Here is a 12,772-nt window from a genome sequence, read left to right as displayed (position 1 = left end):
AGATGCTGCTGCAGCTTCCTGCAAAGGAGAGCTATGTGGAGCTTGTTTTTACATGACAAGAGTGACAACTCTGCCACGTGGAAGCTGCCACTCAAAGGGAAGTGCCATGTGTACAGGAATGCTCATTGTTTAAGGAAACTAAATAAACACTTAAAAAAAAAAACAAACTTAAGGAAAAAACAAACTACAGATTCACTTCAAATGCATTTCTATGTTAACAAAAGCATTTCCTCCTCTAGCCAGAACTTAAATTAGAAAGGAATATAAATTTAAATTGTAAAAATAAGAGCACTTGACCACATAAAATACCACAACTATAACATAAGACCACTACTGAGTGTGGAGAAACTCAAAGATTAGTAGCTAAATTAAAAAATATTTTTTTTCCTTCTCTCAGTTGCTGCTACATGGAAAAAATGATAAGGAAGTAATTTGAATAAACAGCTGTAGGGACACAGTTTGTGGTGATTGGGAGTGGGTTACAGCTGTGAGCAGCAGGTGAGCAGCACTGGCAGCAATGAGCCATGGAGTGCCCAGGGGCACTGAGCAACCACCAAAGGGAGCAGAGGGCACACAGGGGCAGTGTGTGAACATGAGGGTACAAAAGGTTGGGCTAAAGAACAAGAAGGGAGGTGCTTGCAGCCTTCTGAGGTGATAGGATGTTATTCTGTACGGGCAGATACTTGAAGTCTTCTAATGAGGTAAGGTGTTACTCTGTGGGGGCAAATGCTTCAAACCTTCTGAAATTGTATGGTGATACTCTGTGTATCCTGGCTGTCTCAACTGTAACATAGACTGTGACAAGCAAGTCCCTTAACCAATTTAAAAAAAACCAAAAACATGCCATTGAAGTAAATTCCAGCTGACCATATTGTATTTCCTGGATAACATCAACTATCCTGTCTCCAAATGCTATTCCTGAGGATGGTCAGGCTTATGCTTAGTCCTATGGAAATTTAGAATAACCACAGTTCATTTTGCAGATCTTTTCTCCACTGCAGGTCCTGAAGCACTGCAGCAGAGGGTTATAATAAACACCTCAGTGCAACATCTGTTAAAACCACTTTGGGGAATGCCAACTTGAACATAAATCTTTGGCATCAGGGCTTGTATGAATTCATTTTTTGTCAAATTTCTTCTTCCCTCCCTACCTCTACAGATCTTTTTACAGATTAATTCCTGGATGTTCACTTTAGAAGAGACAGAAACCCAGACCCTAAGCCCATGTATCAGCAAGTGAGCTGACATTCCTCAGTTTGGTGAAACAGGTGTTAGAACTGGCACCTTGCTTTGGAGAAATGGACTTTTTCAGCACTGAAGGGCGGAGTTCTGCCTTGGGTCACACTGGTTATAAAGGACATCTTGGGGCAAACACTGCCTCCTCTATGTTCCTGCTGAGAGTAAGAATGCCATTGCCTTCCTGTTTTCTTCCAGGGACATTTTAATGCCCAGTGGGGCTATAGAAATTTTTTTTTTTGTTAGTGCTTACTGAGCTGATTTAGTAACAGTGTCAGCAGTCAAGTTGTTTTTTTTGTTGTTTTTTTTTTTTTGATGAGGAGAATGCTTAAAAGAGAATTTTGGTAGCATTACACTAGTATATTTTCACATGTGTATAGCCAAATGCTCTGTAAATAAAAGCTACATTTTCCTTGCAAATGGTTTGATAACCAAGTCTCTTACTCATAAAGTCACTCCCAGAGTACACATTGTGACATTACAGGTCAGGAACAATTTCCCAACAGTAACTTACTCTCTGGGTTTGTTGTAGAAAGCTTATTAGGTATTTGTTCTGGGGGGTCTCCCTCTGCAGTGATGTGTGTTGAGGGCACCGTGCCATCCACCCAACTTCTACTGGATTTGGTTGTTTTTTAATTGATGAAATCTTAGAACTTGAGAGCTTAAACCTTGCTGGAATTGATCTTGAAGGTCTTTTTCTACCTTAATGAAAATGAGGCGCAGACACAGAACAGGGCACTTAGTTTACAAGCCCATCTTCCTTTAATGCCCGGGAAGAGAGAATTCTCCCCCTTTGATCACTATTTACCTCCACTACATGAGCCTGACACTCATTTCTCGAAGAAAGAAAATAACACTTTATTTTGCAAAATTAATCTAGGATCTTGATAGCCACGAGCTCAGGGGCACCTGCTGTAAAATGAGGGGGAGATTTGTGATCGCCAATATAAAACCCAGCCCGGGCCCACCTCAGCCGCCCCTCACACTGAGCAGCCCGGGGGCCGGGGAAGCTCCTGGTCCCGCCCTCAGAGCCCGGGGGGCAGGGAAAACTGATCCTGCCCGTCCAGCAGCGTCCTCGGGGTGGGGAAACTGATCCCGCTCGAGAATCAGAGACCTCGGGCTGTGGAAGCTCCTGGTCCCACCCGTCCTTCAGCGTCCTCGGGGTGGGAAACTCCTGGTCCCGGCAGTCCCTCACAGCCCTGCGGGCGGGAAAAGCCCCTGGTCCCGCTGTCCCTCAGAGCCCGGCGGGGGCGGGGGGAGAAGCTCCCGGTCCCGCCCGTCCCTCAGAGCCCGGCGGACTGAGAAGCTCCGGTCCCGCCCGTCCCTCAGGTCTCGGCGGACGGAGAAACTCCGGTTCCGCCCGTCCCTCAGGTCTCGGCGGACGGAGAAACTCCGGTCCCGCCCGTCCCTCAGAGCCCGGCGGACGGAGAAGCTCCCGGTCCCGCCCGTCCCTCAGGTCTCGGCGGACGGAGAAGCTCCGGTCCCGCCCGTCCCTCAGGGCTTGGCGGAGTAGAAGCTCCCGGTCCCGCCCGTCCCTCAGGGCTTGGCGGGGTAGAAGCTCCGGTCCCGCCCGTCCCTCAGGGCTTGGCGGAGTAGAAGCTCCCGGTCCCGCGGTCCCTCAGAGCCCAGGGCAGGCGGAGAAGTTCCCGGTCCCGCCTCCTCGGGGCCAGGGCGGGCGGGGCCGGGGCCCGCGCGTCACTTCCCGCGGCCGGAAGGTTCCAGAGGTTCCACGGGGAGCCGCCATGGCCGTGGCGCGGGAGGAGGTGAGGCGATTCCCGGCTTTGCTCCCCGGGCGCAGGCGGGGTCTGAGGCGAGGGGCAGCGGTGGGGTCCCGGCTGGGAGGCGGGAGCCGTCAGTCCCCGCGTTCGCTGAGGGCTGTGGAGGTCTCACCTTGCGGCGGTGCGTGTTGAGGGAGCTCTGCCATCCGCCCAGGTTCTTTTGCTTCCCCCTGGTTTTTAATGTATGAAGAGTTAAGCACTGAGAGCTTAAACCCTGTCTGAATTGATGGTCTTGGAGGTCTTTTCCAGTCTTGTGCTCTGAGATGGCCGTGGTTGAGCAGGGGAGTTGCACCCTTCCAGCCCGACCCATTCTGTGAATTAGGATTTTATGGTTGTACGTATACACAGGAGTGGACAGGGGTAAGGAAGGGATGATTCCGTGCTTAAATGGTTGTAGTGGGAAACTAAACTACTGACCTGATAAAGCTGAAATTCCAGCATCTGGAATACGTGAAATTGTCATAAAAAGCTGCGAGCCCTGAGCACAAAGAATCTATCTAATGTATACGTGTGATTTTTTGTTTTTGAACCAGTTGCAGAAAGATTTGGAAGAGGTTAAAGAGCTGCTCACGAAAGCCACTAGGAAGCGGGTGCGTGATGTCCTTGCAGCAGAGAAACAAAAGCTGGAGCTGGAAATCAAGAATCAGCCTCCACCGAAGCCAAAAGATGTGGCAGAGGAAGAAAAGTCATCGCTGGGAGGATACACAGTCAAAATAAACAATTATGGTAAGATTATTTTTCTGGAGCTCCAGCAGCTCTCTGAAGAGGTGGCAGGGTGGCATTACTGGGAGTTAGAGTTGCCACTTAGCATCACAGTGAAGCCTTAATTGTTTATTCCACATCTCCACTGTATTTTCCACGTTGGAGACCCCACTTTAGAAGCTACCACATGTTTACTTGCCATCTAAACCCCAGTGTATATTGATCACGTTTGTGTGATAGTGTTTGGTGGGATGCATTAAGTATCCTTGCTGTACCAGCTGGTATTTTTCCGTTGCTTAGTGTTTAGCAGGAATGTAAGAGTAAGCTTTGGCTTCTCTGCTCCCCATGTAGGTGAGAGGAGAGGGAATTGCTCAAGATGCAGGGAGTAGGGGAAGAATTGGGTCAAGGAAACTGCAGCAGAAGCAAACAGCTGACTTGACTCCCCCTGCACAGCCTGGGTTGCTCTCTTTTGACCTGAGCTGATACATGGGTTTTCTCAGAATTTGCAGGGATTAGGGAGCAGGGCTACATGGGGGGACCTCCATTTGCTCTCAAGTTATTCCTGAATAATTCATGTTTTCCTTTTATTGCTCTGAAAATTGCTTCAGTAAGGAAAAGACCCTAGTTGTTCTAGGGGACTTTGTAGGGGAAGCTGGAGTGTATGAAGCTTATGGAGGAAAGGTAGAACTTAATCCCTTTTTTTCACTTCCAGGTTGGGATCAGTCAGATAAGTTTGTTAAGATTTACATCTCTTTAAATGGTGTCCAGAAGCTTCCAGCTGAGAATGTGCAGGTGAATTTCACAGAGAGGTGAGTTCATCTTGCAGCACAACAAAAACACTGAAATGCAAGAGTGTTGGATTAGCCTTTTTTTTCTCCACTCCCTTTTTTCTTTTTTTAAACTTCACTTGTATTAGCTTTTAGTAGCACTTGAGGGTATCAGGGTGCTTTCATTTTACAAGTGCACCTCACCATTCTTGACAGGGCACTTAGTGTTAGCTCTGGGTATTTGTGGTTACAGAACTGAGGTGTACATTGAGGAAATTTTTCCAAGTTTGTAGGTAGAAAGGATCCTAAAGATCTTGATTTGTTGTGAGTCTGGATTGGTTCTTTTAATTTCTCTGTTAAAATGGAACTGAACATTTTGAGAGGGCTGGGAATAAAGTAATTCAAGCCTGTTGGCCTGTTTTCCCAAGAAGTACTCTACTTTCCAAAGAAATAGGAAAGAATAGCCTAGTAAACAGTTTTCAGGCAATGTAATGATTGGAATATTTGTGCCTTTCCTCCCTCCACTTCCTGGATCCAGGTCATTTGATCTGCTGGTGAAGAATCTGAATGGGAAGAACTACACCATGACCTTCAACAACCTCCTGAAGCCCATCTCAGTGGAAGGCAGCTCTAGAAAGGTCAGTGCACCTTGTCTGTTAGAGGTCCCTGAGGGCCCTCACAGAGGATCCTGTTCATTGCCTGGCTGGTTCAGGAGACTCCATTCTTATGTTCAGTGCCTCCTTCTGCTGCTAGGTCTCTGCACTGTGAACATGAGTCTTACTAATCTGTGATTGTCATAACTGCAGAATTAGTCTCTGGAATCCTATTTCAGGAGATCATGTCTGGATATTTAATAGCTCACCAACAGGATTTCAGAAATAATTAAGCAGAAAATACCACCAAGTGTTCATTTGCATCTTTGTGCTTTTAAAAACCTCTGAGAAATTCTTTGCGATTTTAGGAGATTTGTCAGCAGACTGAAATCTTGGGAAGCTTAAATAGGCTTAATTCCCAAAGCCAAGTCTGGAACCTGCTCTGCCTTAGTAAGGGTGTGTTGCTCCAGAACTGAATGCTGGTGTGGTGGTTTAACCCTAGCAGGATGTTAATTTTATAAGGGAAAAATTAACTCTATCCCTGCCAAAACCAGGACAACTGGTGACGTTGTACCGCTGCTGGCTGGTGATATCTGTACTCTGCTGCTTGTGGCACCTTCCCAGGCTGAGGTGTGTCACATACCTCCTGTGAGTTCTCTGTTGTGCTTGGTGACATCAGATGTGAAGAACTGCTGGTTCATTTGGAAATTGGCCTGAAATGAGTACAGAGTGAAACTAAACCAGCTGAAATAAACGAGGGTGATGCTCTGGTGATTTTTAATACAGTATGAAAGTGAGCAGTGGTCATGTACTTGTTAAGCCAAGCTAAAGCTGCAGTAGACTTTTGTCTGCTGTGGCAGGCAGGAGTTCTTTGTGAAATTTAGGTCAGGGTTGCAAGTCAACAGGCTCTGTAACTTGCAAACATGTTGCAAGATTAAGCAATATCCCAAAACTAGTTTATTGTCCTTGGAGAAATAAATTGGAGGAGCCTCTACTTCAACTTGGCATGCTTGGAGAAGTCCAGTAAATATAGTCACTCTTTACCAGGCAGCCCTGGGTGTGTGAGCATCCTTCAAATCACTGGACAGTGTTCCTGCAGCACGTTATGTTCTTCTGTATTGGTACTGTAAATCTGTACTAGTGTTATATTAACCACATATGTAAATTGTCCACAGTGGAGTTAATGCTTTGTACCCTGAGGCTGAGTATATGCTATAATTTTTGTATGCTACATAATGATGGATAGCTGAGAGAAATGTTTCAGCAATTTGAGAGTATGGAAGAGGCTTATGTTATAGGCTGACCTTACTCATTTTGACTGGCATCCCTTCATGAAGCATTCTGAATTCATGCCTTGCTGTTGTTCACCATACAGATAAAGACAGACATGATCCTTGTCATGTGTAAGAAGAAGCGGGAGGAAAAATGGGATTGTCTCACTCAAGTGGAAAAAGAAAGCAAAGAGAAAGAGTAAGTGTCTTTTCAACCCTCCATCTTGTTTTCCATTTCCTGTTCTCTGTGTTGTTTTAGGACTGTTGGGAGAGATCTGTACTGACTGTGCAGCTGTTCTGAGGATTTGTGGTCTGGGGGACAGGCCCTGAGATGTTGGAGGATTGTTAGGTTGGGATTTCTTTTGATATTTGTAGGACTGCAAGTAGAAGAAACATACTTTGAGTAGCTGCCATTCCTCCACTGTTTTATTGCTAATGATGAAGGCTGCATCATAGGACATGTGATTGGGAAGAGCTGCACTGAGAATTCTGAAGGGAAGCAACCAATGAAAGATTCATTTGCATTTTGATGGCTGCATTCATTGCAAAAACGGCATTAGTGAGGGGACTGTTTTTAGATCAAGTGTGTATTATATAGAAGTACGTGGGTAGATCCCCTGCAGCTCTACTGGTCAAAATCATTATTGTCACCTGTGTGTGAGGTGCCTGCACAAAAATCCCAGCATCAGCATGCCTTTGGCAGAGCAGGTCGTTGTTTACTTAGATGGTTTTCCAGAGTCTCAAGCCAGTTTGTAACATTTCAAGTGCTTAGGAGCAGCAGGCAGCTTAGACATGCACAGGTATGAGGGTGCTAAATGACAGCAGGAAATACCTGGGGACAAGAGACTTTATAAAATATATATATGGATATGATTTAATGTTATTTTATATGTATAGCCACCTTAAAGAGTGAGAACACTTTTGAGAATTTTATCTCTGCCAACAACAATTCGTTTTGTGTTTTTTAGGGTGATTTGCTAAAACTGATCAGGCATAAGTACCTGAATTTCGGGCAAAATAGCCTTCTCCACTCAAATGGCATCACAGGAGATTTCAGAGGAAGTGACTGGACAATTAATGCAGTTTTCTGGAGGGACAGGGTCACTTTGTTAAACCTGTATCTTGTGTAGAGAATTCCCAAAGATCTACTGTTTGTCAAACGAGCGGCTGCAGCAATGCTGCTCCCAGGCAGGGTCTGTGAGCCAATGTTAGCCCTGAGCATGAGGAAACTGCTCCCTCTGCTGATCTGTTTGCATCTCCTGTGGTTTTGAGCTGCACTTCACTAGGACTACCTACGGGATTTTGGAAAATGGGATAGAGAGGGCATTATTTATAGTCAGGGTCATACAGGCCATGTCCTCCACGGTGCTGACTGCGGGTGGCACTGTTCATCACCAGAGAAAATTGCTTTGAAATGCAATGTGTTAAGAAGTCAGTTAACCTCTGGAGATCATCTGAAAAATGGGAAGCAGAAAAAGCCTTTTGGGTTGTGAATGTGCTTGATGTGGTCATTTCTTCTCCATCTTTATTCACCTGTCATGTAACACAAGGCAGGTATTGGCACTTTGTCTGTTACATTTCACTTCTGCTTCCTGCAGTTAATTTTGGGAGTGCTTCCAGGGTCATGTTTACTGCAAAATGCTTCACATTAAAATACTGTCCCACCCCATGGGACATCTCTAGGTACACTACTTAACTTGCCCTTGGTTTAAGGGCAAGTTTCTTAGAATTCTTCCTATTTAAAAGCCAACTGAGACTGCCATGATCTAAAGACTTTGCCAAAGTGCAAGTCCCATTCCCAGATGTTTCAAACGTTAGCACTTCCTTTTGTTGGGTATTCCTGACCTTCTCACGGATGTGTCTTGCAGGAAGGCTGCCTATGACACCGCAGATCCTAGTGAAGGGCTTATGAACATTTTAAAGAAGATGTACGCGGAAGGGGACGATGAGATGAAGCGCACCATCAATAAGGCCTGGGTTGAAAGCAGAGAAAAGCAGTACAAAGGGGACATACCAATGGATATCTGAAAGCACTCTAAGGGCCGCCTTAAAACTGATCTTCCATGTGAGACACGCTGTGCTGCAAAGATCATCGTTTACATAACCTTCTTCCAAGCAAAGACAGTCATTTTCCATTTCAGGTTGGAGAAAATATTTAAATAAAATAGCTTATAAAGCATTTCCGTCAGTCAAGTGGTTCAGCATTTCCTGGGAAGTGAAGCATAGGGTATATATCCAAAGCCTCTCAGATGAGAGGGGAGTGCTGTGAGACTGAGAACAGAATGTAAAAGGAAAGGAATCTTAAACTAGAATGGGTCAAGGCCTCTGTTGCCAGTGGCAGCTGGACCCACGTGGTTGCTGGGGCTAGTGTCATGCTCACTTCACAGGGTGTAGCTTTCTGATTAAAAATGGGAAAGTGCTGAACTATAAAGCATGTCACAAAGGGAGAACTGCTGAAGAAAGCAGAAATCTAAGCATTTGATAGTTAAGCAGAAACAATATGGTGTTAATCCTGTGGTATTCAAATTTAATGATTACTCTCAAAAACTATTCCTGTCTAGTAATACTATTACTATGACTTTTGGAAATCAAAGTGCTTGGGCTGGCTGTAATGAGATGGCATCTCTGAGATGGCATCAGTCAGGATGCAGTCTGCAGTCATCAGCCCGAGACCAGGGACAGGGAGCTTGCCCTGGCTCCAGCAGTGTACAGTAGGAAACAAGGGATAAGCTCCACTTTGTCCATCAACTTTGAAAGGGTTTTAAGGTAAGAGAGTAAGTATAGTGAGATGGCTTATACAACAAAATATAACTCAGCTGGGTGTGAGGGGTTGCTGTCAGTTTCCTGCTAGTGGTATTTGGCCTTTTCATTGCCACCTCTCAGCCTCTGCTGGGGAGGGGGACATAGCAGCCACTGCCCCCCCTTTACTGCAGTGCTTTGAAGAAGAGTACAGGGCAAACATGACCTTAGCAGCAAGCCTGTTGTTAATTGTGTCCTTCCTGCCCCCTTCTCATGTGTCTCCCAAGGACAGATTTGTTGTTACCTGTGAATTAAGGAAGCCATTACTCTCCTGTTAGGGTCAGGACTAGGGCTTCCTTGCCACCTTGTTCTTGAAGCATGGGACTGAGCACTGCACTATGAACAGAGAAATACCAGCACAGTGTAGTTTGTGACAGGTCCTTTTTAGCCACGTTGTCTGCTCGTTAATACACGTATATATTGAGTTAGCATAGCAAGAGTATCTGAACCTGAGGCCATGTTTTATTCCCACTCTGTGCTTGCCCTTGTTCGCAGCAGAATACCACTTTGTCCTGTTGTGCAGTTTTACTGATGCTTTTACCCAAATTACCATGATGAACTTACCATATGATGGCAACAAAAAAAAATTGCTTAAACAAGCCTTGTGCTGTATGTCTTTATTTCTAATATTGCCCATACCACAAACCTCAGCTTCGTTCTGCACCATCACATTGTGATTTTTTCTCACAATCAAACTGCCTCTGACACAGACCAGTTCAGTGCAGTTGTGCTGCTGCTTGTCAGCTGATAGCAATTGTAATCCAGTGAGTTTAATGAATCAGCACAACTCCTCCTTCCCTTATTAGTTTGACATTGATGCTGGGCTCTGAGGCAGGACAGTCTTGCTTTAATTACCCACACAAATGAGCCTGGTTCGTTTCATCTGCCTGACTGCACACGCACGTGCAGATTATTACCACATGGCTCTCTGGACACCGGACATCTGGGCGTGGTCAGCAAAGTGGCGGAAAACAATTCTGCTGAGCCTCCAGCGCCGCTTAACGCCCCGAGGGCGGGACGTGAGCACACAGCGGTTCCGGATCCTCACGGGGCAGCTGTCCCGCGGCAGGGCGGCGATCTCTTTGTCAGCCACCTCCTAAAACACGAGCACTCAAGTTTAGCTGTGTTCCCTGGGATCTAGAGGGGCCTTACTGCCAGACCTCACAATCCAGATGTTTACTAGGTACCATCACAAGTTTCTCTACCACTTCATGAATAAGCTTTGCTATTTAATGGGGAGCTTTCACCTCACTCAGCCCACCCTTTCTGGGCATTCCAACAGTGAATGTAAACTAATCCACATGGAGACCCCCAGATTAATCCTATTACACAAACAGAACAATCTCAAGCCACTAATTTTAACCAGTCAAAACAGCTTGTCTCTGTCCCTGTTCCTGGGTGGGCTAGCCCTCTAAGAGAGCCAACATTTAATCGTATTACAGACTGAATAACCTCAAGCCAGGAATTACAGTTAGTCAAAAACACACTTGGCTTTCTCCTCATGCAGGGTAGGTTAGTCCTTTCAGATGAGCTGAATTTAAATATATGTTGTTTATTAACTGCCTGCACTGAGGTAGCATGCTAGGATTTCAGTAAAAGGGATCTCATATAGGGTTCTTTGGAAGGTGTTACAGGATCTTCTTTTGGGGCTTTTTTCTGTATTGATTGGTTCTGCCTCGTAAGGACATCCAGCACCAGTCAGACTTGCCCAAGAATGGTAAAGTCAATATATAAAAGCAAATCCATACACTTTTTCTCGCAGAATGTGTAAGTATCATGGTGAGATTAAATACAGGAATAATCTGATGCGTGCAGATGTTTTTGGTGCTTAGTAAGGCAGGCTGAGAGTAGAGAAATCAATTTTTAAGAATAGTTTTAAAACTCAGCTCTGATGCAGGTTTCACATGCTTGTAGTTCAGGCAAAAAGTAAAATTAAATATTCCTAATAGCACAGATTAGTGGTTTGGGCTAGATCAGGAATTCATATTTTTAAATAAGGGGAAAAAAAATCTAGAGTTTATTATTCTGAATTATTGGAAGAAAATAGGTTTGACAATATATGTTATGGGCAGTGTATGCTTGTGACTTCACTGTATTTAGTGTTACATATGCTGCTTCCACAAGCACTGCTTTCAAAAACCCCAAACCCTATGCACGCACCCTCCAGTCAGCTGAACACGCTCTGGTTGTAAACACCCCCAGAAGGCTGAAGTCACTATGAATATGACATGATTCTGTGCTGGTGAGCTGGGGAAACACAACACCTGTGACCTGGGACAGCCGTTTGGATCTAGAAAGTGCCTGCCACGGCCCTGAGCGCACCAGAGCAGCACGAGCCATGTGTGGCTGGGTGCAGGCAGCTGGCAGTACCTGCAGCTCCTTGGGGAGGATGGAGTTCTTGCGGATGGCGTTGATCCGCAGCCTCTCGTCCGCGTACTCATAGGCCATCTTCCTTCTCTTGACGTCCCGCAGCATCCTCCAGTCCACGTAGTAGCTCCGCACCTGCCTTGGGCAGGACGAGGGGAGAACCTGATTGAAAAAATAAAATTTGTGATACCTGCCTGTTGCATGTAGTTTGCCCTAGTCAAGGATGAATTGTTATTTCCATAAACCATGGAATATCCAGAGTTGAAAGAGACTGACGAATATCGAGTTCAATGTCTGGCCCCCACAATCTCAACACGTGCCTGAAGTGTTGCCCAAACATCCTTTGAGCTCTGGCAGCCTTGGGACTGTCACCACTCCCTGGGGAGCCTGTTCCAGTGCCCGGCCACCTGCATAGGGAAAACCTTTCGCTAATATCCAGCCTAAGCCTCCCCTGACACGGCTCCAGCCGCTCCCTCGGCTCCTGTGTCTCCGGTACCGTTCAACTCCTGGATCACACGTTACAATTCTTACACTTCCATCGCTGTCTACATCTCCCTTACGAGGGGCAGCACCGATCCTTGCTCTCTCTGACGAGTAACAGTGATGCCCTGAGAGCTTTAGCTTTCATACTTTCCAGATTCCCTACTGCATTAGTATATAACTCTGAACGTCATATAAAGTGTTAGCAAGTTCTCTTCACAGAGAGACACAAAGAAGCCCGAGCTACACCGAACTCTACATAACCCCGGACTCGTGATGTTCCCGCGCCGCGGGGACAGGGCCGAGCCCGCAGCGGTCAAACACTACCCGCATCTCCCCTGCCCGCTCCCCGGTGCCTCCCCTGGGCGGATAGGGTCCCGGAGAGACGCGGGGAAGCAGAATAAGAGGAACGGAGGGGAGTGAGTGGGTCTGACCTGCCGAGCCGCCCTTAGCGCCCAGCACAGCGCGGCCGCCGCCATCTTGCCGCTGCGCCGCGCGTGCGCGCAGTCAGGGCAGGGCCCGCCCTCAGGCCGCTCCCACCTCCTCCCAATGCTGCATTCCCAATGTGCATTCCTCGGTTTTTTAACCCTCTGCGGCTGGAATTGCGGTAAGATCCGCAGCCGCACCTGAGGGGTGCGCTGTGTTTATCATCTCAGAGCTGCTGTCAGGTCTCGCTGGCACCTCCCGTCATTGGAGGCAGCTGGGTCTGCCACAGGAACATCAGAGTCCGGCCTTGGGTGCAGCAGAGTTATCCCAGGCTGAAGGGGAGCGGCTGTGAA

General features: G+C 46.6%; 2 protein-coding genes across 2 annotated transcripts; one reads left to right on the top strand and one right to left on the bottom strand.

Moving 5' to 3' along the window:
- The first annotated feature begins 2,899 nt into the window (after positions 1 to 2,899).
- CACYBP (calcyclin binding protein) lies at positions 2,900 to 8,535 on the top strand. The gene is made up of 6 exons (XM_036387821.1): positions 2,900 to 2,999; positions 3,548 to 3,740; positions 4,429 to 4,525; positions 5,022 to 5,121; positions 6,452 to 6,546; positions 8,216 to 8,535. The coding sequence occupies exons 1-6, from the start codon at positions 2,979 to 2,981 to the stop codon at positions 8,373 to 8,375; spliced, it is 666 nt and encodes a 221-aa protein (XP_036243714.1). The 5' UTR covers positions 2,900 to 2,978; the 3' UTR covers positions 8,376 to 8,535.
- Positions 8,536 to 9,748: 1,213 nt separating this feature from the next.
- On the bottom strand, positions 9,749 to 12,492 carry MRPS14 (mitochondrial ribosomal protein S14). Its single transcript, XM_036387820.2, has 3 exons — positions 12,428 to 12,492; positions 11,517 to 11,675; positions 9,749 to 10,242 (listed from the first exon to the last, which is right to left on the bottom strand). The coding sequence occupies exons 1-3, from the start codon at positions 12,470 to 12,472 to the stop codon at positions 10,060 to 10,062; spliced, it is 387 nt and encodes a 128-aa protein (XP_036243713.1). The 5' UTR covers positions 12,473 to 12,492; the 3' UTR covers positions 9,749 to 10,059.
- Between the last annotated feature and the right edge of the window lie 280 nt (positions 12,493 to 12,772).

Source organism: Molothrus ater, chromosome 9, assembly GCF_012460135.2.
Source record: "Molothrus ater isolate BHLD 08-10-18 breed brown headed cowbird chromosome 9, BPBGC_Mater_1.1, whole genome shotgun sequence".
NCBI classification, from domain to species: domain Eukaryota; kingdom Metazoa; phylum Chordata; class Aves; order Passeriformes; family Icteridae; genus Molothrus; species Molothrus ater.
This window is presented reverse-complemented; position numbering and strand designations above follow the sequence as displayed.

Bases quoted from the DNA above. Each gene is read 5' to 3' on its own strand.
- CACYBP (XM_036387821.1), top strand. From the start codon at position 2,979: ATGGCCGTGGCGCGGGAGGAG. The intron at 5,122-6,451 runs GTCAGTGCACCT...TTCACCATACAG, and splicing joins TGGAAGGCAGCTCTAGAAAG to ATAAAGACAGACATGATCCT. The intron at 6,547-8,215 runs GTAAGTGTCTTT...TGTGTCTTGCAG, and splicing joins AAAGAAAGCAAAGAGAAAGA to GAAGGCTGCCTATGACACCG.
- MRPS14 (XM_036387820.2), bottom strand. From the start codon at position 12,472: ATGGCGGCGGCCGCGCTGTGCTGGGCGCTAAGGGCGGCTCGGCAG. The intron at 11,676-12,427 runs GTCAGACCCACT...TTTTTCAATCAG, and splicing joins CGCTAAGGGCGGCTCGGCAG to GTTCTCCCCTCGTCCTGCCC. The intron at 10,243-11,516 runs GTACTGCCAGCT...CTCGTGTTTTAG, and splicing joins TCCTCCCCAAGGAGCTGCAG to GAGGTGGCTGACAAAGAGAT.